The sequence below is a fragment of the Chelonia mydas genome, chromosome 8 (genome assembly GCF_015237465.2).
Source record: "Chelonia mydas isolate rCheMyd1 chromosome 8, rCheMyd1.pri.v2, whole genome shotgun sequence".
NCBI lineage: Eukaryota > Metazoa > Chordata > Testudines > Cheloniidae > Chelonia > Chelonia mydas.
The window spans coordinates 8,881,901-8,908,895 of record NC_057854.1 but is presented as its reverse complement, the minus strand read 5'-3'; the positions used below and the strand labels follow the sequence as shown (position 1 = coordinate 8,908,895).

General features: G+C 38.7%; 1 protein-coding gene across 16 annotated transcripts; it reads right to left on the bottom strand.

Annotated features, from left to right (window-relative positions):
* Window positions 1-2,599: 2,599 nt before the first annotated feature.
* CLK4 (CDC like kinase 4) lies at window positions 2,600-22,144 on the bottom strand. 16 transcript variants are annotated; one of them, XM_007053599.4, is made up of 13 exons: window positions 22,096-22,144; window positions 17,059-17,216; window positions 15,706-15,931; window positions 14,394-14,484; window positions 13,937-14,003; window positions 10,670-10,786; window positions 10,403-10,569; window positions 10,208-10,302; window positions 7,184-7,313; window positions 6,146-6,228; window positions 4,852-4,931; window positions 3,057-3,144; window positions 2,600-2,956 (listed from the first exon to the last, which is right to left on the bottom strand). In XM_007053599.4, the coding sequence occupies exons 2-13, from the start codon at window positions 17,214-17,216 to the stop codon at window positions 2,816-2,818; spliced, it is 1,443 nt and encodes a 480-aa protein (XP_007053661.1). In that variant the 5' UTR covers window positions 22,096-22,144; the 3' UTR covers window positions 2,600-2,815. The 16 variants fall into 16 exon arrangements, with proteins under 16 accessions (XP_007053661.1, XP_037763702.1, XP_043408605.1 ...); XM_037907774.2 differs by having other exon boundaries at window positions 22,025-22,136; XM_043552670.1 differs by lacking the exon at window positions 22,096-22,144 and adding an exon at window positions 21,889-22,019.
* Window positions 22,145-26,995: the final 4,851 nt, after the last annotated feature.

Here is a 26,995-nt window from a genome sequence, read left to right as displayed (position 1 = left end):
AGGGAGAAAGCAAGACAAGTTGGACAGACATCTTAGAAGAAGCTTCTGGCAGTTTTCTGGGCCCCAGCTGCATCCACAGCTCCATAGTACTTCTATAATGTGTGGAACCTCTTGCACTCTGCCAGGAAAGGTCTTATTCCACACTTACAGCACCAGCATCACCATTTGGGACCCCCAGCAGAGCTGCTATGTGTATCTTGATTTTACTTTTTGTGCGTGTTAAAAAATTTTTGTGTGTTGAAAAAAATTATTGCATTTCCATCTCAGAGTAAACAAGCTAGTGCTTGTGGCTGTGCTGTTTCCTTTTCAAATCTATCACGGTAGGAGCTTATGCAGCATCTTTTAGTAGCTGTGTTATTGAAAGCTACAATACTCACTTTTGAGCTAAGCAGGACAGAGCAGAGAGAGAGAGATCTTCTCTCTTTCTAATTTCTACACTGTTGTGGGCCTGGTACAACCCTGGAGGTTGATGGGATAACTGTAACAATGCATTTATTTAGATTAAGTAGTCATTGGATGGACTGCTACCTCGGCAGAAGCCCAACAACTGCCTCTGATTTGCCAGTGTGAGCCTACTTTCTCCCATTTTGCCTCAGGGATAGCTGTGGTAAATAAATTTCAGAGGAGGACTGATAAATTAAGAACAAAGGAAATTACCCATTTGGAAGAGGCCTGTATTTCACAGCAGTAGGTGTTGCAGATAGAGAAGAGTGCATCACCTCTCTCTCCTTCTACTGGGTCAGCTAGGTAAGGTGGAAAAAAAAGTACGAGAGAGGTGGAGCTTGCAAGGGAGTGGAGGGGGAAGACTATATTAAAGGGGTGAGTGTTATGAAAGATAATCATGCATGGTGAGTTGGTATATCTACAGAGAAGAATGGGCTGTGGAAGATCTTCCCCAGCACAATTCTACTGTTTCAAAAGAGAGGTAAGGAGAGCAGATGAGACAGAACCAGACCCCTACCCAAAAACAGTTTAATGGAACGTGACCACTAATCTGAATCTGATTTATGGATCACTTAAAGGAACAGACTCGGAGCCTGGTGTTGAGGCTCCAATCAGCCTTCTGAAAAGCTCAACGAACCCTTTTTCTGTTTTGTTTTTTTTTTAAGGAAGACTGGGTTGAACAACACTTCAACTGTAAAGAATTCTAAAGGGTGCATTTCCTGTTTTAACTTGGCTTTACTTAATTTTCATACCTTGCTGCAGTGCAGTCCTACAGAATATGTAGTAAAGACCTGGATAAATAGATATATCTTGCACACCGCCAAACCCAGACTTTTATGGGAACCACCAGATGAACGATGTTCCAGAAGCACAGACCCTCCCACCCGACAAGCCAATCATGCTGTGTCAAGTGAGTTAAGTAGCACTGAGTAATACAACAAAACCATGAAGCAGGTGATGCAGCTAGGAGATGGGCTGGCAATCAGTGCCAATTTTTTCTTGAAAATATGTCTGAAAATGACTTGGTTTCCACACTAAGCAATTATGACTAAGAATCCATCTTCTCTTCCCCCCTCCTTTGCACTGTTGAAAAGGCCTGCCAATCTTATGTTCATTTGCAAGAGTTACGAGTTTCTGAGGCTAAAGCAGAACTATTAGTTCTTAAGTAAATACAGACCTACTCCATGAGAATATTTAAGTCATGAAGATTTAATACTTGGGGAGATCATGTAAGTGTCTGATCCATTAATGAGGATGATTTTGCTACTAGGACAGAAAAGTCACATTGCAATTCATAGAAAAAAGCATGATTTCTTTTACAGCCATATTCCTGCTGTATTTATCCACAGCTGGCCAACTTAAAATTATTTAACAGAACTACAAATTTGTAAAGAGTCCCTCTTCTGGTAGTCAGAAGTTTAGTGATGCAGATTCCCTCACCCTGAAATTCATGGGTAGGCAATACTTCCTCTACCCTCTTTTTCATTAGGAGTAAAGGGACGGGTTTTATGTTTGGGAGTCATGAGCAGGAGAGTCCCACAAAAATGCTACCATGAGGCACTTTACTAAGGAAACTGTTGGTGTTTAGAGAGTCAAACAAAGTGAAAACGTCAGTGATACTCTTAGCAGACTCATCTTAACCAAGGAGTACTTGCCAGTATGGGCACCAGGGCCAACAGAAGTTTCCAGGAATTCGGACTAGTCAAGATTATATTTATGCACATATGCATCATGCCAAACATTTGGTAAAAAATGACCCATGCAAATGTACGCTCCCCTCTCTTTAGATTTGCAGTTGTGTCATTAACTGTAGTTCAGAAGATTACTGCTGAGTAGGTAAAAATAGCCAGGTTACAGTAAGACCTACTGAATTTGAAAAACAAAAAACAATTAAGGGCTTTTAAAATTAAACTGCATGTAAAATATTTCAATATTTAAAAGGATACTAATTTATAATGTTACATGTCTCCATACAGAAATGTATGGGTACATATCTAATGTTAGGTATATAAGCAACATTTTTTTCAAGCATTGTTTAAACTTTAATGATTAAACACATGGACTTGTGTTTCAGACTAAAGAAAAAGGTGGTATTTGTTAGACCTCTCTATGAAAGAGTATTAGTGTGCCAACAAGTTTAAAAAACTGCAACTGGTTTCAAAATAGTTGTTACTTTTCATTTTTACATTTTGGTATCCATGATTAAAACCATGACTGACCAACAAGATAAACATGGCAGTGATACAAAACATATGGACATATTTAAACTTAACTGTACAAAATAAATTAAAGTTTACAAAAATCTCATGCTAGCTCTGTTAACTGACACAGTCTATGTAGTCTTCTCAGAGAAATATATAAGATTTCTGATTTATTTATTTTTTAATAAGTCAAAGAAAGGATGCTGCAAGGCTTCATCAAGAGTAATTCTTTTGGCTGGATCATATTCCAACATTCTGCGAACAAGGTCAAATAGATTCTGATGATCTGAGTCATGACAATGCATTAATTCCTGAAAGAAAGAAAGAAACTCATTTACATAGATCCTTCACAAATATGAATCCAGCTGAGAAAGAAATTAATGGCTTTGGGGTGTTTTTTTTTTTGTTTACCTTTAATGGTTTACAGCGTCTCCTAACATATCGACCTGCAGAACTATGTTCATCCCAGTCCAATTGATCATGCTGAAAATAGCATTTTCTGCATAGAAACAGTTTTATTAAGCAATATTTTCTAAGTTTGCTCTTGGAAACATCTACATTTTTCTAAGTAATTCTGAAACAGCATAAAAATGATGTATACTTCATATCCTTCTATACCTGGATTCAAAAACAGATTTTCCAGCTAACATACATACATGAGAAAACCTGTTCTCTATTGCTATAGCAGAATACTGACAACGCAGGTTAATTACTCTCTTTTCCTTGGCATTCAAACCACTGAAACAAACATTTAAACTATATTTACATGACTGACAAGTTAGAGAACCAGAAGCTTCAAAGAAGAGAATGATTTGTCCTCAGCTTAGACTGGTACATGTAAAGGAGAGGATGTCAGCCTTAATTATTTTTATAACTTTTATTAGTCTCGTATCATAATTTTGGTTTCTTACATTTAATCTTTTTAGTTTTTGAAAAAAGTTGTCAAAATGAAATTCTTAGTACAACTGGATATTCTCAAAGTCTTCAGAGACTGTACTCCCAAAACACCTAAAAGCTACTGGGTTCAAATAAAAGCTTGACAAATACACTTGTCAACAGCAAGTAGGATGATGTATTTTTGGGGAGGCGGAGGGGAGGACTCAGGAGTCTTATCCGGTTTCTGCTGAATGTAAGCATTCATTCCGAAAAATAACTTTTGAAACTTATTTGTAAAAGTAACCAACAAGCAAGCAATTAATGTAACAGTGCTATCTTCCTGAATCTACAGACACAGCCTTAAAGAAGAAAAGAGTGAGCTATCTAAAGCCTAAATCCAGGCACAACCTGGAGCCCAACCATCCAAGCCTGTCTTCTAGAGGAGCCTGTTATGTTGTGGGGAAGAAATCCTTCCTTCCCAGACCAGACCACTCCACAGTACTGAAATTACTCCATGTCTGCTTCTTTAGTCTCAAAAATGGAGTAACCTTTGTGCTATTTGCTCTCACTCCACCCCTCACTCCCAACGTGCTTGGAATGGATTGGCACAGCAGAAAATCCACTAGCTTCTCTCCAGCTCCATCGCCCAAAACCCACTGTGCACAGAGATGCAGGGAGTTTATAAAGAACTAGGCTCTGAAGTCCAGCCTATGCACTGTCTCCCCACATCCTAGACCCACTACACTGCAGACCCACACCAGTTCCTCACCAGTTACGACAGTGTACTCAGACCCAGATGACTTGCCCCAATAGAATTATGAACAGACATCTTTCATCTCAAAGACTTAACTGTAAAGTCTCTTTCTCTAAATCCATCCATCTTTATTTGTATTCTCAACACTGCTATGTGTTGGAAATTTTTGGAATGTTACAGCTATCTCCCTCCCACTCCTGCTACCCAAATTTTGCATGCACTTTAAACACTGTTGGAAAGTACAATAAATCTTCTGACTGGTGAGTTACTGATGGACTTAGGAATTGGTCTTATGGATAATCACTTGCACAATTTAGATTTTCAGGGGCTGTTTTTTGATGCTTCAGAATTTCTCAGCACAAATTATAGCTCTTTAAACAAACATCTCGCTGCTTAAGCACAATTTATAATTTATATCACTTCTCTGGCTCTAGGACTTTCTCCCTGCTGAATTTCAAAGTACTGCAGCAACCAAGAGAAACATTACAGTTTCTCTAAAAAGGTCACAAGAATCAAAAAAGTGTCACACAACCTAAATATAGGGGTTGCTATTAGCTCCCTCTATACCATATTTACCTTGATTTCTTAATCATGTGAGTTGGTAGAGGTCCTAACATTCTCTCCATCATTGCCAAGTGTTCTTTACTATCATGTGTCTGTAGGAAAAAAAAAAAAGTCATTACAATTTATACACTATTTCTTCCTTTCCACTTAAGTATACTTAATCTACACATCAAATGTTATCCATTGCTTTAATCGCAGAATCATTACACATTACTAAAAAAAAATCAGTTATGCAGTGCTGTAAAAAGAAAAGGAGTACCTGTGGCACCTTAGAGACTAACAAATTTATATGAGCATAAGCTTTTGTGAGCTACAGCTCACTTCATCGGATGCAATGCTGTAAGTATACACTATGCTTTCCAGACAGAGTAAAGTGTGCCCTGAACAAAAGTTTATTATCTAAATAAGATTATACATACACATTTAATTATTCCAATCTTATCAGCTTCTTTTTATTATAGACTGTGTTTAGGAAACTAATATGTACCCACTTTAGCAGTAAAATTTTTTTAAAGATATTGTAGACAAGAGAATTTTCTGAGTAGATCTATATTATAAGAATTTGAATTTAGAGTGACTTTCATCTGAGGAGCTCAAGTTCCTTTGAACATTAAGCTTAAATACCTATTCTTATTAGAACCATTTTACTGACGTACAGTACGAGGGACAGATAGAATGAGTGATGTGCCTGAGATCACTCACTAAGTCAGAGACAGAGTTTTGAGTAGAACCTAGAGGTACTGACTCCATCCATGCTCTAACCCATTAAGACATGTAACTACCACGTCAAAGGTTCTTGAAAGCATAGGAAGCCTTTCAATATCATATCTCCTCCTACTCAGCTATATAACTGCCCCTATACTCTCCTGATCATATACAGTATAAGACCACCACAAAGCCTATGGACTTGTGGCATACCTAGCAATTCACCATGTTCATCTGAATTAATTTTCTGAAACTTTAACATCAACCAAAAGACTACAGGAACCTAGTTCTATCTACTTAATTCCTCCCTGTAAATCACCATATCTACAAATAAATTATGTAACTTTTGGTGTTTTGCTTAAGTGATAAAAGCTAAGAGGATTTTAAAAAAGAATGACCACTTTATATTTTGTAAGACATTGCATGTAACATCATGTTATCTTTATATAAAATGTATCGCTATTTACACTTTCTATTATAATACTTAAATTTGCAAACATATTTTATGCCTCTTATATTTACATTCTTTTACGTAGATGGCATTAGAAAATCAAGTCAAGAGCCCATAATAAAATGGTACATAACTGCTTAACATACATACCTGAAATACCGTAAGACCAAGGTAATATTCAATTAGAATGCAACCTATACTCCAAACATCACAGGGCTGTGACCACCCCAGCGCTACAAAAGACAAACAAAAATTCCAAAGCATGTTTAATTTTTAGCTTAGGCTGAAACTGTATAAGTCACCAATCAACCTCCACCTATTGTTTGCCTAATTCCTAACCCATTTGTCCGTACCATTTTTCTCTCCCTGAAATCATTTTGACAGTACAGAAAACAGAATTTGGCTTGGAAAAAAATGAGAACTCAGTTTTTTTTAATGTGCAGCATTGTGGTAGCCATGCTGGTCCCAGGATAGTAGAGAGACAAGTTGGGTGAGGTAATATCTTTTATTGGACCAACTTCTGTTGGCAAGAGAAACAAGCTTTCAAGCCATATAGAGCTCTTCTTCAGGTCTGGGAAATGTACTCCGTGGGTAGGTCTACACTGCAACTAAATACCTGTGGGCTGGCCTACGTCAGGTGACTCAGGCTTGCAGGGCTTGGGCTGCGGGCCTACAAAACTGAGGTGTGGATGTACGGACTTGGGCTGGAGCCCAAGCTCTGGGACCACACCCCACCACGGGGACCCAGAGCTGAAGCTCCAGCCTGAGCCTGAACTACACTACAATTTTACAGCATCACAGCCTGAGCCAGCTGACACGGGCCTTTAATTACAGTGTAGTCATACCCAGAGTGTCACAGCCAAATATAAGGCAGATCAGATGGTTTAGCAGAAGTAGTTAACCTATATTTCAAGGGGGCATTCAAGGTGAAATGGCCTGTTAACACCTCTCTGGTCATAGGTGGGGAAAGGAATAGTTAAGAATAAGAAAGTGGGTTTTTGTTGAGCTATTAATAGGGTAAGCCATCATTACCAACTAAATGGTAATAGCAGAAAGGACCATATATTAAATAATTAGGATTGTCAATAACTAGTTAGAGTAGTTTATGGAAAATTACGAAGCTCTGGAGTGAATAGTAGTTAAGAAACAAGGTCCAATACATGAGAAGGTCTGAAAGTCTCTACTGACCTAAAATAACTTCAGGAGCTCTGTAATGTCTTGTAGACACTAAAGTGCTGTGATGTTCATTATCAAAAGTTGCGCTTCCAAAATCTACAACTTTGATGTCTGTATTTTTTAGTGTGCGTTCATCCCGCTTCTGTAACAATCAAAATTCACATTTGTTACATTTTCTTAATAGACATGCTTATTTAAAGCTCTAGGTTCATACACATATAATTTTAAAATACCTACAGGTTTCCAATTGACCTAATGACATGATAAACTTCCAGCCCAGCCCTATAAAACAGCACTTCCTCCCTACATTCACTCCCATTCAGCCCAACTCTAAAAAAAAAAAAAAAAAAAAAAAAAAATCCCACAATAGACAAGGCAAAAGGAACAAGCTGTGCAACTTGTCCTGAAACTTGTCAGAGCAAATATGGGCTGTGTTCAGGGTGGATCTGATTTAAATCATGATTTAAATTATTAGTCAGGAAGACTCGATTTAATGATGGTTTTCTACATAAAAGTGCATTCTTGTTGGTTGTTATAACCTTAATGCATATTCTTCACAACTCAGAGATAGATGTAAGGTTTCATTTTTAGAAGGTACACACTATACATTTTTAAACAGTGATTTATTTTGAAAACTTCAGATTAGTTTTACAGTTAGAAAATGAATGATTGTTTCGTTATTTCATTTACCAAAGGTAATTGAAGCAGGTATTTATGAAGTCATTGGGAGGTGAACTATCTCCAACTCAACAGGTTAATCATTAATATTTGGAGGATTTTCTTGCCACGCTGTATTAGGAGGAGATCATCATCAAACATACATTTAAATTGTTTTATTTAGCTAAAACAATGTTAAGTATCCTGGATTTTTTCTTCAACATCAAACATAATATTTTAACAAAACAAGCGTATGTCCCTCGCTTCTCACATTTATCTCCAGATTTCTTCTCCTTGTCCAGATCTATTCCACCCCCAACAATCTTCTATTCATTGAACTTTTTGAAACTTTGCACTTTTAGAGAGAGGTAAGGGATTGACTCTGTGTACACAAATTTGAAGAGGGACAATAGGGTTGAGGTCTGTTATTTCTCACCTCTATATATTTATTTAAAAACAACATTTTTGCTGTTAACAAGCATGTTACCTCTGGAGACACAAATCCACAGTTTGAAAACTGAAAAACTAAGCATCTCTGATGGTATCTTCTATCCTGAGCCCCATTGGGCAGATAGAAAGATTAACCTAAATCTATACAGAAGCCTGTGGAATCCCATAAGATTGGGTCCCTAATTCATGAACTACTGGAACTCATTTACAAAACTTTTTCTTAAACGTTACATGAATATATTGTCTCATACTACAGAATTACAATTTATAATCCCTATTCCATGATGAGATATCTTTGCGCTATAATGTATCTTAATTAAAACTATCTTTCAGTGGATATTTTTTGATAGAATGCTTTTTGAGGAAAAACAACTGTTTTTGATTAAAAAAACATTGATTTTTAATCCACCCTGGTTCTGTTGCTCAGTGCATGTGCACATATGCACTAATGACAATTCCAAAAATCAACATCCACTGCTGAAAATTCTGTGCCTCCGCTGAACATATCTTAATATTTTATGTTAGAATGTCCCTATTACACTCAACCAACCAATGAGACATAAGGCATAAAGTGGTTTCTAAAGAATGCATGACCCAAACCGCAGAGGGTTTTGGGTCAACAACTTGAGATGAACTCTAACTTAACTGGAAGCCAGTGCAATCTTTGAATCACAGACATTGTGCTTTCTGGGCAAAGCTCTGCTGACGAAGTGGGCAGCCACATCTGTACCAGCATCTCCAGATATAGTGCATAACAGCAAGTCAATCTGAATATGACGCAAGGCATGGATAGCTATGGCAAAATCTACATCCAAAATACAATTACAAACCCTTCTTGCTAAAATGCAAGTAAAAAAGCCCTCTTACTCATATTATCTGACCATTCAAATATAGAAGATCCAAAATTGCAAACCTTAGTGACAAAATGCAAACTCAACAGAAAAGGCACATATTACCTCTGCCTTTTCATCTGTTTGTTATCCTTAACATTACACCTCTCTTATCCAGGACGATCCTTTTCCATGCTCTAAATCTTTGGTGCATGCTGATAGAGACAGTAACTTACACCACTGTAGATCTAAAGAAACTGAAACAAAACTGGATCTCATCCACAAACCGAGGGCAGCAAAGTCCACATTACCTCACTATTTCCATAAGCAGCTTGTGCACATTAAAAAAGGAGGAGCAACATAACAGAACACTATGTTATTGTTACCTTACATGGCAAACCTATTAGGCAGACAAGCAGTTACCCTAACACTATGCTCTGGGTCTCTCTCAGAAAAGAATGGAAAGCACCCCTCTCCATCCCTGGTCAGGCCCCACTGGCATACCACCACCTGACAGACACAGAAAAAACAGCATGGACACTTGTCCTTGTCAACTGCCAGAACATTGACCAACACCACCAAACTGTTCTCCATACCACAACCAAATTGATAGAGGTCAAGTAAATCTGAGGCATCATCACTACTGTCTCTACAACCTTCCAAAAAGATTTCCTGAAAATGGGAGTAGATTCAGGACAAAACTGGCACAATTCTCAACATCTAGAGAGTTTCTTGAGCAAGAACCTAACACCATATCTCCATACTGGACTTTTGCAGCCAGGAAAAACATACGTTCAACACTCAGTTCTTAGATCAAAAGTTCTCTATGAACCCCCAGAACCTCAATAAACAACACTGGCCATGTGAGAACTATCAGGTGATATTCTGCTACTTTATAGAGATCGTTTGTTGAAATCAGACCAATCTTGTCAGTTAAGAGGAAAGACAGCACATCTCAATGAACATATGGAAGCTAGGAAAGACAACCTTATTTATCACTATAACTTTTACACATGGCAAGTTAATTTTTAAAAGACCAAAGTAAAAGGTAGTGGTAAGGACAGTCCAATGGGAACTGGAATAAAAGATGTAAATTTACCATTTTAGAGTTGTACTTTACTACGTAGTCAGACTCCACAAACAAAATATTTTCAGGCTTCAGATCTGTATGAGTCAACTTATTATGATGCAAAACTACAAGAGAAGGAGAAAATGGAAATCAATATTACATACATACGCACTATATATTTCCTAAACTTTTTAGACATGCATGCAGACATTAAAGTTTACTTACAATTTACAGACTGGCAAATCTGATATGCCATCTGTCTAATGTCATTAATATGAAATGGCAAAAAGCTGTTTTCTTTAATAAAGTCATAGGTACTAAGTCCCAGCAGCTCAAACACAATGCAAACATGACCATGATGATCAAACCATTCCAGCATCTGGACACAGCGGCTTTAAAAAAAGGAAAGAAAGTAAAGTGAATACTCAACTCATATGTGGCTCATTTTGCAAATCCTTAACTCTTTGGCTTATATTCCATGTTTATACTTACAACATGCTGCTGGGATCCATGGTGTTTAAATACTCCAATACCTGTATTTCTGAACGGGCTGCCTCACGGTATCTACTAACATTTTTCACAATTTTAACTGCTACATGCATTCCTCTCCTTTGAAATAAAGATTAACTGCATTAGTTCTCAAACAAACATGCAAAATTCTAATACACCCTGACCACCAAGGACACTGGAAGATTGTGGGCAATGGAGAATTGCAGATTCGTTTTTGGGCATTTAATTTTAGCACTTGAAGGCAGGACAAGCGTTATATGGTTTTTAACAGGAGCTCTGGTTAATTAGCAGGAAGCTAGGTTTTACACTAGCCTCCATTTCCAGATAGCTTCAAGATTTCACCTCAAGCAGAACGTGTTACAGTAGTCTAGTCTCAAGGTGACAAAAATATGGAACAAGGGTCTTCATTTCCAAAGAGGGGAGAGTACTGCAAAAAGTTACTCTGCAACATACACCACATTGTTCTTGATGTTTTCTAATGTCCGTGCTGGCAGCAGTGAAAATTAACTTTGATAAAGGAATAAGAATTAGCTTGCTTTTAGACTGAAGGCATGTTTCCCACTATTGTAATTTCATAAATCTGCATGTTTTTCATTTTATAATGTTAACACTATAATTAGGGCTGACAAGCGATTAAAAAAATTTATCGTGATTAATTGCACTGTTAAATGATAATTGAATATCCTTTATTTAAATATTTTTGGGCGTTTTCTACCTTTTAAAATATATTGATTTCAATTACAACACAGAACAAAGTGTACAATGCTCACTTTATATTTATTTTTGATCACAAATATTTGTGCTGTAAAAAACAAAAGAAACAGTATTTTTCAATTCACCTCATACAAGTACTGTAATGCAGTCTCTATCATGAAAGTGCAACTTACAAATGTAGATTTTTTTTTGTTACATAACAGCATTCAAAAATAAAACACTGTAAAACTTTAGAGCCCATAAGCCCACTCAGTCCTACTTCAGCCAACAGCTCAGACAAACAAGTTTGTTTACATTTGCAAGAGATAATGCTGCCCGCTTGTTGTTTACAATGTCACTTGAAAGTGAGAACAGGTGCCCGCATGGCACTGTTGTAGCCAGTGTTGTATTTACGTGTTGGGAATTAATTGAAGTGGCCTTGTTAGTACTGACCCCCCCAACCCCCCCACAACTTGGTAAGGCAACTCCCATCTTTTCGTGTGCTGTATATTTATACGTGCTTACTGTATTTTCCACTCCATGCATCTGATGAAGTAGGTTATATCCCACAAAAGCTTATGCCCAAATAAACTGGTTAGTCTCTAAGATGCCACAAGGACTCCTCATTGTTTTTATTCTCCCCCAAGGAGTTCAGTCAAAATTTAATTAACGCATAAATTTATTTATTTTTTTAAAAAAAACAAGCATCATCAGCATGGAAACATGTACTCTGGAGTGGTGGCTGAAGCATGAAGGGGCATATGGATATTTAGCATATGTGGCATGTAAATACCTTGCAATGCCAGCTACAAAAATGCCATGCTAATGCCTGTTCTCACTTTCAGGTGACATAATAAATAAGAAGAGGGCAGCATTATTTCCCATAAACAAACTTGTTTGTCTTAGCGATTGGTCGAATAAGAAGTACGACTGAGTGGACTTGTAGGCGCTAAAGTTTTACATTGTTTTTGTGTTTAAGTGTAGTTATGTAACAACAAAAATCTACATTTGTAAGTTGTACTTTCATGATAAAGAGATTGCATTACAGTACTTGTATGAGGTGAACTGAAAAATACTATTTCTTTTGTTTATCATTTTTACAGTGCAAATATTTGTAATAAAAATATAAAGTGAGCACTGTATTTGTATTCTGTGTTGTAATTTAAATCAATATATTTGACAATGTAGAAGAACATCCAAAAATATTTAATATGTTTCAATCGGTATTCTATTGTTTACCATTGCAATTAAAACTGTGATTAATAGCAATTATTTTTTTTAATCGCAATTAGTTAATCGCGTGAGTTAACCGCGATTAATGGACAGCCCTAATTGTAAAGTCTTGCTTAAAGCTGAGCACAGATCCAAGCAATTCATCCTCTCTCGCTCATTCAGATATTGTCTCTCCAATTGATTAGTTGAATGGTAATGATTTAAAAATCATTCAGGATATGACACCAAAATCGTGAAAAGGACCAGTCAAATGACAGCATGAACTAACCATCAAAAGGAGATGAAGAAATCAACTATAACCATGATAGGGGAACAGGAGATATGAAACATGGTTAATTACTTTAATCTGCAGCTTGAAGTACATTTTTGAAATGATCCAATACACACAGAGGAAGGAGGGGAATGTTTTGATCAAAAAAAAAAAAAAAAAAAAAAAGCCAGTTCCTTGATAAACAATCATAATATTCTATGAGGAAGAACGACATTGTCTTACTGTGTGTTCATAAGAGGTTTGATGAATACATTAAAAAACCACTGTTATCTAGTGGACTGAATAAATTGTTATGAGCTAGAAACTCCAGTCTCAAACTCTTGAATAGTAACTTCAACAACAATAATGCTGGTTCACTCACTGTGTGGCCTTATCAACAGCAATGTCAGTTTCCCCATCTGTGATGTAGAGTTACTACTACTTATCCGCCCAGCAGTTAATGAGGAGTTGCTGTTTAGTTGATGTTTGTACTGTAGTTTTTTAAAAGCAGTGTTAAATATTATAAACTGGCCTATTTCTGAAGGAAACACTGTGCTAGCAGACATTTCCCAAGGGAAATGTGATCACAGAACAAGGTTATGCTGTCTGAGAAACAGAAAAACAAGAAATATTCCATAACCAGGAATATTTTTTCATATATTTTTCAGTTTGCTTACTTAGTGCGCTGGCCAGCATTTTGTGTATAACCACAGTTTCACTGTTTCCCAAATGTTGTAAGTGCTGTGTGTCTTTTGCATAGCAACAGGATAGAGAAAACAGTTAAAGACAGTAAAATATAATTGAAGAACCACACAAAAATTGATGGGCAAACTCAGCAGCAGGTGCAATAGTATCTGAAACTACATTTATTTTTAAAGTGTGACTAGATTTCAGGTTTGTGATGTCCCTTCAATACTGATAAGCACAAAGACTTTCTCCGAATATATGACGTTCCATTTTATCTGAATCTGCATTTTGTGTCAAAGCAATATAACATTTGGACTATCATTTCTGATCCCAGCCAAGGGGTTTTGTTGAGACAGTGCCCTTAAGAAGATAACTAACATACTTACATATTGTGATCAATGCATTCCACTACTTTTCCAAATGCTCCTTCCCCTAATGTGGCAATAATTTCATCTAAAAAGAACAAACACAAATTAGAACAATTACTGACCTACTCAACCAATGATGAATGCTATTAATGTAAGATTTTAAAATGTGCCATTATAAAAGCGTGATTAAACTTAAATCTCAGCATTTGAATATGTTACGTTATTGGACAAGTGTCATGGAAACAATTAACAACTATCTCTTGTTCTAATCTCAAGCTTCAGTTACTACTTTGGAACTTTCTGAATAATAGTATTTAAATTATACAGAAAAGATATGCAAAAGAACAAAAAAACACAAAAGAACAAAACAAAGAACAATGAAGATTTCTTTAGCCCCCCTCCTCTGACATACTATTCTAAACAGAGTTTCTGCTGAAAAGCTTTTTTAAAACAAGTGTTGAAAAATGTTCTATACATCTTGCTCTTAGTACGTCTCCACTTTCACAGACCAGGTGACCCTCCTCATCATCCTCTACACTCCTGGATCCTTTCCTTCGGTGACTCTTCTGGAAACGGCACCAAGATCGTCCAGCCAATCAATATATGACAGTGAATTCAGGGCAGAATACGCAATTCATTCAGCAGGGAGATATTCAGGCATTCAGTTACGCACCAGGGCACGAACAGTTGGCAGGAGCAATTTCAAATTCAGTCCCCAGAAATTCACAGGGCACAGTTTATGTTACAGAAGAAAAACATGGCAAGGAACAGATTTTCAGACAAATACTTCAAGTGACAAAGCAACAGAAAACAAAACACAATTGTCTCTCAAACACTGGTTTAATTGAAGACTAAAAGATTAAGACTGCAATGTCATTATTTAGTAATAGCTTGCTATTAAACTGGAAAAAATAATCTTTATTGTATTGTGTATATATACAGTCTTTTAACCAGGGGAGAGTTCCTTGACTGACCAGTAAAAGGTTTTAAAACAATGGTTTTAGAAATTAAAATTTTTATCAATATTACTTTTTTCATATTCAGAGAAACAAAAGAGAAAAATTTACTCAAAAAGCCCTTGAACTGCCGTGTAAAATCTAACACATCTTTCTGCTTCTACTGAAGAGTGGGGAAGTATGAATAATTAGAATCATAAAACTTAGAGCTGAAGATATTCATGCTATCTGGATTTTTTTACTGTGCCTATTTGCTTATCCAATCTTCAATAAAACATTCAACAGCCATCAGTCGGACACATGAATGATCAAAATTATGCGAGGAGCAAGATATGGAAGCGAAAGGTCTCTCTTAACACATTACAGGCATCAGTTACATGTCATGTTTATCCATTAAATTTAAATACAAGGATACATTATTTCAATTCTTTTTAGTACTGGAATTCAGCAGTGTCTCAAACTGGCTGTAAAATAGCTGTTTGACCACACTGTGACAGTTGCATTGTGAAGCAGGAAAGGTCCCTGCATTTGTTTCCAGAACAGAATTTAGAGGATGTCAGTAACCTACCTATTGGCCAAAGGATATTTCCAATGGAACCAAGTCTTGGATAGAACAGTACTAATGATAAAATTTTTCCTAGTACTATCTGTTTACTATGTACCAAAATTCTCATCTAATAAGTATATATACACACACTTTATATATACACAGGAAGAGATTCAGCTATGAACCCTTTATATATAAAATATATCTGTCCAAGGTACTTGCGGCTTAGGAATTGACGTTTTAATCATTAATCTATTAATAATAAAGTTAAAAATTACTCATACCGAATGTGAATGGTGACTGGAGCAATGTCGTCTCTTATGCTTCCTTTTGTGACTACTTTTCCTGCCCCGACCAGAGGATCTGCTATAGTGGTGATGGTGACTCTTTTCATAGCCTCTGTGATAATGCCTGTGGTCATATACTTCACAGAAGTCATTTCTGTATTCCTCAACATATCTCCGGTCGTGATGATCTCTCTCACTTATGGATCTATCGTCCAAATAATGACTGAAAATACATTTAAAGTGAATTTTCTCCACTTTAAAAATACTTATGTTCCGACAAGAAAAATTACTTGAGTTGCTAATGCTTAACTGAATATTTATGGCATTTTTTTTTACAGCACAAATTCTGCTTTATATCATCTCCCCCTCTAGCAAACAGCTAGAGATTTTCAGGCTAATTTATATGAGGAAGCTGGTTAAGTCATCTGTCTAACATATATTACCTTACTTTGGAACTGGGTAAGCAGAATAACCTGTACAAGTAACAAGAAATCCAGATCCGAATAGGAAATATTTGTCTCAACAGCTGGCATAATTCCACTCCAACAACTCAAAATTCCTCTTTAAAACATACAAAAATCAAAGATAAAGTGCAAACCCACCCTTTCTTTGGTATACACCAATGATCCTCTTCCATGTCCTTAAAACACACAAGCATAAAAGACAAACTTAAAACCAATTTGCCATCCTGAAAAATCTAAAAGGGAGCTACTCTTGTTATTAATACTCTCCATTAACACACTAAGAACCAGAGAGATTTTTGGGTTTAAAACTCTCCCCTCAGAAAGCAGGGGCCATGAAAGCTGCAGAGCAAGGAAAAGAGCACCTCATGTTGCCGCACATCCACTCCTACCATTTTAGAAGCAAACTGATGAGCTCTTTAAAATGTGGTCTTCCGCTCTCAAAGGAAGGACACAGAACACTATATCCCCTCTTAAAGGAAAAAGAGAGAGAAAAGCAAGACACCTGAACAATGAATTAAAGCAATCTAACCCATACTTACCCTCTTATGAAATGTTCTAAGAGAGCTAACCTTCACCTCCTTCCCCTATCCTCATACATGAGAAACATTTTATTTGAAATTTAATACTACATATTGTATTTCAATATAAATCCTTGCTATGTGGGTATTCACAGAAACAGATTACATGTTAATATTTTGTATCAGAGAATCACAATTAAATAATTTAGATCATTGTATCAGCAAAACAAATTCTCTCAAATCTGGCAAATAATGAGCCAAATCCTAAAGGAACTACCTGTCTTGTCTGCTCAAAACATTTTTTTGATTTAATTTAATTTTATTTACAATTAGAGATATCAGTATTGGTAATCCAAGAAGTCTTTTACCTGTCTGAAACTTCAAGATGATGTGATTTATAGGGTTTGCTTTCTTGTACACTGCTGTGGGACCTCTTTTTGCATTTATGGGGAGCACTGTGCTTTCCTTGATCCCAGCTTTTTCTATCATCCCACTCAGAGCAATGACTTCGTTTTGAATGCCGCATCTGTCATTGAAATATTTAAAGGAAAAGAAGGGTTATATTTTAGTATACACTGAAATGATACAGTCTACTAATCCAGATTCAACAGGCTGGTTCATACAGAAATCACAGTTTACCACCGCTCGTTGGGGGTGGCTTAATTATATCAGTGGGAGAGCTCTCTTCTGCCGGCATAGAGCAGCTACACAGGAGACCTTACAGCAGTGCAGCTGTAAGATCCATAGTGCAGATATAGCCTAAGAGTTGTATATAGTTAGGACTCTGTGTTGTCAAGATACAAAAATGGCTACAGATTAAGTCCTCATCCTACACTAAGGGCTCGTCTTCATGTACAGCACTGCAACTGTGCTGCTATATTGCTTTAGTGAAGGTGCTACTACACCGATGGGAAAGCTTCTCCTGTTGGAAGTTAATTCACCTCTCTGTGAGGTGGTAGCTATGTTGACAGGAAAAGCTCTCCCATCGACACAGCACTGTCTACACAGGGGGTTAGATTGGTATAACTATGTGGCTCAGGGGTGTGCATTCTTCACACCCCAAGCCACAGTTATACCGATATAGGTCTGTAGTATAGACCTGTCCTGAGATTTTCCAGAGTAGACTTCTGCTCAGATAGAGAGCCCCCACTGATTTTAGAAACTCCACACAGGTGCACGGGTCTTACAATAGTGAACCTCTATGCAAACTTGGAGCAAAGTGCTTACATACCAAAGTTGGCAGAAACATTTTTAAAAAGCTGACCTATTTCCATTCAACTATATATTGCTCAGGATCTGAAAATTATTCTCTCTTTCTCTAAAGATGGAATCCCGCAAAACTCCCAGGATAGAATTTTTATCCTTGAAATGATCAAGATATCCACCACTCTCTAGACAAAATTTCCTGATATACGTCAGCAACAGTTTTCCCCTTCCAACATAAATTAGCTCCATTAAACAAATTCCATTATTTTGTACCCCTTCAAGTCCCTCCCCCTGGCTAGCTTACCTCTTTTTATCCTGTTACACATTATTCAGTTGCCCTCTACCTCCCTCCCAACTGTACTCCGAACTACATACTATATGAAATGTACAACTTAATAGATCTTACTGTTATTAGAGCAAATTTTTAAAAGACATTTTGGAATATTAGTTCACTTCAAAAACTCAAAGAATGTTTTTCATCACTATGCAAATTAAGGAAGATCTATGGAATGCAAACCACTATGGACTTTTAAAATGTGTTATTTACAAAATTACAGGTAGCATCAAACTGTTAAGGGAACACTGAGTAAATCAGAGGTGTGCTGCTAGTTGTGACACAAAGAAATCCTACATTATATAGCGGGGGGGGCGCCTCACTTGGAGGATGTTTGATTAAGCATAACAATTTCAAGTTAATTTAGTGTCTAGTCTTTTTTTGAAGACAGGATGTGGATGAATGAAGATTTAAAAACCTATCAGTCACAGCACAGTAACCCACAAGGACAAGTCTGATATTCCGTTGGGGTTTAAACTTCCGAAGAGAAAATAGTCAGTGACTAAACAGAAAAAAAAAATGTCTTTGCCGATAATTCAAGAGGTTGTGATGGGATTTTATTTTGGTGTATTAGAATCTAGAGAGAATAATTCTTGGAAGGCAGCACAAAATTCAAGTGTTCATTGCTTTTTCAAGACAGAAAGAATACTTTCCTAAACATAAAATAAGGAAAGGGGTGGTAAAGGCTGGAAAAAACAGGTTATCCTAAAACACTCAGGGTTGAGAAAATGTGGAAGAAGTGAGTAAATGTTTCCACAAATAACTTACTTGTTTTATATAAATGCTTTGTGTTTTCTTTTTTATTTTTCCTGACTTCTTAAGACTTGGATGTTTACATAAATCTTTTTTCGCCCTAAACCTGTTACATTTAGTTACAAGGAAAAATACAACAGGGATAAGTTGTCTAACTTATCTTCCCTCAGTATCTTACATTTTATGATTACACTGACATTTGTCTTAAGTGACGACTTAAGTGACTGAAAAAAATAATTTACTTAATAAATGAGGTCTTCAAATAAAGATGGAACAAAACTGCCCAGATTTATCCCTCATGCCTCCATAAAAGCTAACAGCAATGCACCTCCTTCCCTCCTCTCCTACAGGTTTCTTATGCAATATGATTTCCTGGTCATTGGCCAGTAGGGGCTCACAGGAGCACCATAGGTGGAGATGGTAGCTTCAGGCCTCACATCCATATCCGTATGCTTTGCGGAGAGGAGGAAAAGAAAACCACCTCCTCACTTGAAAAAATAAAGTGAAAGAATCAATTTTTCACTGTTCCTGGCTCCAACTCACAAACACAAGGAAAGTGAGAGAACCCTTAAGTCAATCCTTTTGAGGAGAGCGAGGAATGAACAAGAATGAGAATAGGCAATGGTATGGTGATCAGGAAAAGACTGTGAGATAACGTACATTTTCTTAAAAATATTTATTCATACAGAACTGAAGTTTATAGAAGTTATGTTTATTTTCAAACTTTATGCTATAAACCAGTGTATGCTTGTAACTGTTGTTTTTTGTGTTGTATATTAACTTGGGTACTCAAAAGTAAACAGTCTTCAAACATTTTTTCCAATAAAATCCACATTATAACAAAGTTTATACAATTAGCTCTTTATATGTCATTTTATATGTAACTAATATATAAACCAGTGACTGTATATGTATTAATTCAGAATATAAGTTTTAAGATATTGCACAGATTTATTTCGCCAGTCTTACTGTAACACGGAGCCAGATTTTAGAATTATCTATAGAATCACATTCTGAACCTAGTGCCTACGTAAATATGCAGCACTGCAATACTATAATCCATACCAACCACAGTTCTTAAACTCCATTAGCACAGAACTATGCAGGCGTTTTTCAAGTTGGCTGCTCTGCCAGAAAGAAGTGCAGGAGCAGATACAGAGTTTCTGCTGTCAAGTGTTCTATGTAGTGACCGCTGAGACAGGCACATGGCCTTACTGACAAGCAGAAAAAAAAATTAGGGAACAGCTATACAATCAGGAAATCAAAGTCCATTTGTACATCCAAAAGGGTCTTCTGAATACATATTTTAAAATGTGGAACAAACATATAGATACACACACACACACATATAGCGTGCTAGTAACTCATACCACATATTAAGACAAATTCCAAAATTAAAGTATAAAACTACAATCATCATACTTGAATAAGATTGCAATGAGAAGGCAAGTGAATGACCACTCATTTCAGAAACTGATCACTGACAATTATATCAGCAATTCTGACTTGTCTCTCCACACCTGGAAGCATTTCTTAACTCTGAAGTTTATACAAAGAATATTACGAAGTAACAGCATCAGAATGTTGTTAATTTGATCAAATTCGTTTTCTTTTTGACTTCTGACAATGGTAAGAAATACTTCCTACGAATTTTCTTTCAAACAGATTTTTAAAAAATCACTTCTATCATCAGTTTTTAAAAGAAGAGAAAGCACAGTGTTACAAGAGAGGATGAATCAAAAGGTATAAAAATGATCTACTAGATCCTGCAAATGTGGTTAACTTTACTACTGTGAGTAGTCCCAGTGAAATCAATGAAGTTACTCAGGGTAGTAAAGTTAAGCACATGCATAAGCGTTTGCAGAATCAGAGCCTACCTGACTGTATTTTCAGCAAGAAGCCATTCCCCCATATACCCCTCCACTCCTCACCTTTTGTCTCCACGCCCTACTCCAAAACCATTCCTCTTTATACCCATGCCTCTTAATTGAGGACTTCAATTTCTCTCTTTTTGGGACGAGGAAGTTTCCTCTTCCCTTCATTCAGCTGCAAATTAATGAGGATTCCAGTTTTTATCATCACACCCTAACCAATTCAGTCTTGCAAGAGTGAGGCAGCTGTTAGGCCCGGAGTGCACCAGAAAATTAAGTCAGCCTAACTACTTCACTCAGGGGTGTGAAAAATCCACATCCGTGAGTTGAATAGTTAAGCTGACCTAAATCCCCATTTAGACAGCACTAAATCAACAGAAGAACTTGCTACTGCCTCTTAGGGAAATGGATTACCTACAGCCAAGAAAAGACCCTCCCATTGGCTTAGGCAGCATCTACGCTAAAGCGCTGCAACGGTTCAGCTGTGTCACTGTATCATATCGAGTGTATGTAAATTAAATGTAAAAAAGGGACCCAGAGAGTACTAACCAGGGACCAATCGTGCAAGGAAAGGGAAGACCCAATTCCCCTAAACTGCCTGTATCCCAGGTTCATCACAGGCCATCCTCCTCCCCATGAGCTACCATGGGAGCCAAGGAGCACTGGGACGCTCCTGCAAAGGGCCCCCGGATGTAAGAGCTGTGGGGGCCGATGGCCCAGCATGGGTAGGGAAGGCTCCTCTATTGACACCTGCTTCCTTTGCCAACCGCGATCTACAGTCAGGGTCCAAGGCCCAAGTCTCCCTGGCATTTCCGCGGTGGGGGCGGTTTTACCAACAGGGTTCTCACCGCGGGGGTTATCTGCAAACTGGGCAGGTGCCAGGGCCACCCCCGTGAGGGCCCAACGAAGCCTGTCCAGAAATGGATCACCCCCACGAGCCCTCACCCTCCCCCCCCCAGGCCCTTCACCCCCCAAAATTACCCCCCTCAGGCCCTTTCCCGCTACAATTACCCACCCCTCGGGCAGCGCCCTACCCCTCCCGAAGCCCCGCGCCTCAGCGCCCTAGTGACCAGCTTCGAGCTCAGCCGCCTCGAGTCCACCACGACGTCGGCCTCCCCCGGCCCCTGACATTGGGATTGGGATGCGGGAGAGGTCACTGTCGTCACTTACGGCAGGCGAGGAGCTGAGCGAAACCCTCCACAAACACAAACAAAATGGCGGCCGCGCCCAGCCCTAGGTACCTGCAGTTCGCTTCCCGCCCGCCCCCGGTGCGGGATGGCGTCACACGCACCTAGCGAGGGATGGGATAAGAAAGGAAGAACGAGACTCCGCCCTTAGCGGGAGCGGCAGCAGGGAAGCATTGAGGCTCCGAGACTCCGCCCCCTGTTGGGGGGAAAGGGAGACACAGACTCCACAGACCTGGTGGGGGGACGAAGGAGGAGCAGAGGTTTATCCCCTACTTGTGGGGCTCTGTAAAGCGAGGCAGAAGGATTCTGCCCTGCTGGAGGGGGGAGTTAAAGGGAGGCTGTGCAATGGGAGCTGTGGAAAGCACTCAGCTGCCCACAGGCCCTTGCGCACTGTGGGCCAGAACCTCAAAGATATTTTATATACCTAACTCCCATTGAAATCAGTGGCATTTGGGCACCCAAATAACTCTGAGGATCTGGCCTTGGGGGCCTAACCCACCCTACTGGACTCATTCAGTTACTCACAGACCTGCACCACCAGTGGCTCTCCTTGCCCCTTGGCAGCCGGACCCATGGGGGAGTCCGATTTCTGGTGGAAAACAATCCCCCAGGAAGGATGTGAGAGAATTAATACTGTGATAGCTGCACCCAGGGCAGCTGCTGCTAACCACACCGGTGAATAATGCAGTAACATGTCCTTATTGCTCCTGACCCAGGATTTCCTGAGCTCCTATGCCCTTGGCTGTGCAGGAGATGAAGATGTTTAGTATCTCCACCATCTCTCTCAGGCGATCTACCTGCATAGCACGCAGCCCGCTCTGTCTAGGCTGCTTTCCTCTGGGGACTCATTTTTGCACTTCCCTCTGGGAGGAAACAGCTTTTGCTATTTTGCAGAGAATTTTGCTCAGGCTCCATACTGAGCTGTCCGTATCTGTGACAGCAGAGCAGGACCCTGAGCGGATGGCCGCTAGGTCAATGCTAGAACCTGTGTTGGTGCTGCTCCGTTACGTTCTTGGAAGAACTCTATTCCACAACCCATGCTTTGGACTCATGCCCCGCCTGCCTGGTGAAGGCTAGTGGGGAAACACTTAGTCCTTTTCTGATGGAGAATGTCATGACCTCCTTTAAGGAAGGACATCCTGATCTTCCATTTCTGGCTAGGATTGTGGAGCAGGTTACATAGATGCCTCTGAGCTTCTCAATCATTGTCAGTCTGGCTTCAGAACAGGTTACGGCACCTGAAACTGCACTGGTCAATGATTTTCTGGCAATAGCTAAAGATCAGCTGGCCATACTGATATTACTTGATCTATCACACATTGATCATGGACTGCTGCCAGCTCACTTGGGGACCCAGCTGCTGTGGTGGCTTCATTCTCTCCATATAAGAGATTCCAGAGAGTAGTTTTAGGTAATTATTTTTCTCTCCTGGGGGTACCACACAGGGCCCCGTCATATCCTTCCTCTTCAGTAAAGGTGGAGGAAATAGGGAGGAAATCTCATATTTTCTATATGCTGATAATACTTAGCTCCATCTATCATTTTGACTGACCCAGAGAGTGTGGTTTAGTTTCATTCTCAATATATGAGCATGGATGAGAGTGAGCTAGCTGAGAAGACTGTGATGATGGTAAGCAAAGGGAAGCAACCAGAAGATAAGGTAAAGATTATATCAGCCCCGCTAACTGAGGTTGTGTGACTCTTAGAGCATACCAGTGTCAGAGGGCAAGGGCTCACTGGTATCACGTAATAGGTTTCAGCTGTCCTGACCAACTCACTATGGTTATAATCTGTACCTAAAAGGTATCATGTAATATGTCATTGGAAAACGAATAACTCGCTGATCAATAATGCTCTTGCATGTTGTATGCGTGAGTTATGGATATATGCTGGAATGATGACTAAACTGTGTTTAAGCCAGGCATATCAGGGGAAATTGTTAAACAGGTATGCCCTAGATAAAGGAAAGCGTATTTGCTTCTCTGACCAGTCTGGTTGTCAGGAAGAGACAGTGAAGGTCCATTTACGTATTAGGTAAACAAAAGGCTATCTTGCTAACAATTCAGGGTGGAGACAGCTTCTATCAGGAAAGAGAAACTTTATCTGGGCTATAAAGACAAGGGGTCTGAACATCAAGTGATAAAAAATGGAATCAACTGATTGCTTACAATATTACTGTATTATAAAAGTTTATCGAATGAGGTGTTTTATAAAAGCTTATGACACACTGGTGATTAATGTCATTATAAAATGTATGTATTAGCACTATATAAAGAGTTACAGATACTCACTGATCTTAGGCTTTACAATCTATGTCCAAACAAAGGGAGAAACAAGGTGGGGTTGAAGTCTCCAGAAACTGAATATAGGTGAGAAACCTGCTTAGGCAAAGATCTTTTGCCTAGGAAGACAAGGGTGACTAGCTCCTTGTGCTTCTGTGGCAGGTCCTGACTGAGAGAAAATTAGCCATGGCTGGGAAAAGGGAAAATTGGTGAAAGAACTCTTCTTGAACAAAGCCTGGCCTGTATCTTGTCAGATTAAATTTTAGACTTTTAGATGTAAGTTTTCACTTTTATTTGCTTTAACCCTTTCTAACTTTGTTCCGTTTACTTCGCATCACTTAACCTATGTCCTATTGTTAATACATTTGTTTTATTGTTACTATAAACCAACTCAGTGCTATGTCTGAAGGGAAGGGTGTGTTTACCCCAGTTAAGTTAATAAGCTGTAGTGTGCTTTTCTCTTTTTACAGGAGCAACAAACCTTATTATTTCTCTGAGTGGTCCAGGAGAGGGCTGGGGATTGCAGAACACATGGTTTTGGGGAAATTCAGGACTGGGAGTATGTTGGGGTACCCTTGCTGCTTGTAACCAAAGTTTTTTAGCTCAGAACCAACACCTTAAACTATACCCAGAAAGCAACAGGCAGCCAGTGCAGATCTCAAAGCACTGGGGCCATGCCGATAGTGAGATACATGCTTAACAAACAGTATCTCATGCGCTGCATCAGCTTTAGATTCTGAAATGATCCCTTTTTAAAGGCTCAAAGGGACTGTACATCTCTACCTCTTTATCCCTCACCTAGCATCAGTGGCCAATTTATTACTGTCTTTGTCAGGCTTTATAATGAATTGAACAGTCTAAAAATTGTTTATCTCCATTTATGAATACAGCCTCAATTCTTCATAACAAATTGACCAAACATTACATTCTCTCACTTTGTTCGCTAGGTGATTCATATTCTCTGTGAGAGCCAGAGAAAGTTTTCTCCTGTTTCTAAATTCTTCTGTGGCAATTTGGTGTCTAGGTTGACTAATTATATTATCATGGACAGACTTAAACAAATGGCTAACAGATTGTCCTCAGGGTTTCTCTCCTACATAACACCAGAAGGCCTTGCAGTAATACAATTGATTTCCTATCTAAGCCAGAAAGCTACAACCACTCATCCTCCATGCCATTATTAGCCATTGGAGAATTGATTGGAACTCTAAATAGAGAGAATATATGCATCACTCAGCAACAGTGAATCAATGAGACCCTCTACTTCTTATTCCTGATGGGGCCCAAAATTGGTGGATCCAGTTGATTGATTTCAGTGGAACTACTTTCAAAATCAGAGAGGAAGGGTGGCAGATTCTGGTTCCATATAACTTGTTATAGATCAATATTGACCAATAGGCACTTGATATCTGTGGGAACATGGAATTTTCGATAATGAATAACGTTTGGTATCCTGCTTCCAGCACTGATGCTGGAGAGCTAAGCAAACCCTTGGTGTAGTGCACCTGACCCCATGTACAGTTCTGTACAGTGGAAAATTTTCTTCCTGACTCCTGTGGCACTCAGCACACACACGGAGCCGTGTGATTTGATGAATCCCAACCAACCCAGTTTTTATTAAAGGAACACTGCACACAGTTGAAAGAAGGCACGTCCAAATGATGGGAAACTGGACCTGAACTATTGTTCAAACACATCAGTACTCAGACTCATTTATTTACAAAAAGAAAAGGAGCACTTGTGGCACCTTAGAGACTAACCAATTTATCTGAGCATAAGCTTTCGTGAGCTATAAATTGGTTAGTCTCTAAGGTGCCACAAGTACTCCTTTTCTTTTTGCGAATACAGACTAACATGGCTGCTACTTTGAAACCTGTCATTTATTTACAGTAGCCTTTCTGAGAGGAAATTTAAGTCTCTGAAGATAAAGTGGATATATTTAGGATTTCCTTCCTAGTGACTTGTACACAGAGCACTCTGTGGAGATGTCATCCTTGGCATAGCAGGGCTGGAAAGACTGATGCATACTCTGGGATTTGTTTCCCCGGAGCAACACCTTCCCAAACTAGTACTGAACAGCTAAGGTGTAGCATGGCTTTTACTATAACTGACTGTATACCTAAAGTGAAACATGACTTTAGTGTAGGTGCACAATTTCACTTTCACTCCTGCCAGGTACTAGAGAATAGTCATGCACGTACTGTGGACAAGCATGGCATTTTAGCTTTGTGCAAACTGTTTCACTAAGATTAAGATTTCCTTGGAGGAAGATTTCTTGGAGGTAAGGCTTTAAACATGGATTCCATCACACTGAAAATCTCATTTCTCCTCTTGTTCTTCAATATGAAGAGGAACTAACATCTAGGGGGTTGGAGGATTAATTATTAGTATTTATTACCATTACAATGACATCTACAATATTCTAAGAGCTTTCCAAACATATGATGACAGTCCCTGCCCCCAGGAGCTCACAATCTCAGAAAACAAGCACTAGAAGGAGAAGGGCGAGGAAGAAAGATAAAGCACAATAACTTTTTTTTTGGTTGCTATTGGCCTGCTACCTAACCAATGCCAGTGACAATTTCTCATGAACATCTTTTTTAAGTGGGTCTCGAGGACCCTCGAGCTTGGGAAGAGGAGAAGGTAGTGGCATTACGGACTAGTTCACATGT

What these genes read in the sequence shown, in the direction of transcription:
- CLK4 (XM_007053599.4), bottom strand. Translation starts at nt 17,216, where the DNA reads ATGCGGCATTCAAAACGAAGTCATTGCTCTGAGTGGGATGATAGAAAA. An exon ending in CCAGTCACCATTCACATTCG is followed by an intron (nt 14,485 to 15,705) that starts GTATGAGTAATT and finishes TGCCGTTTCCAG; the next exon opens with AAGAGTCACCGAAGGAAAGG. An exon ending in GATTTGCCAGTCTGTAAATT is followed by an intron (nt 10,303 to 10,402) that starts GTAAGTAAACTT and finishes CTTCTCTTGTAG; the next exon opens with TTTTGCATCATAATAAGTTG.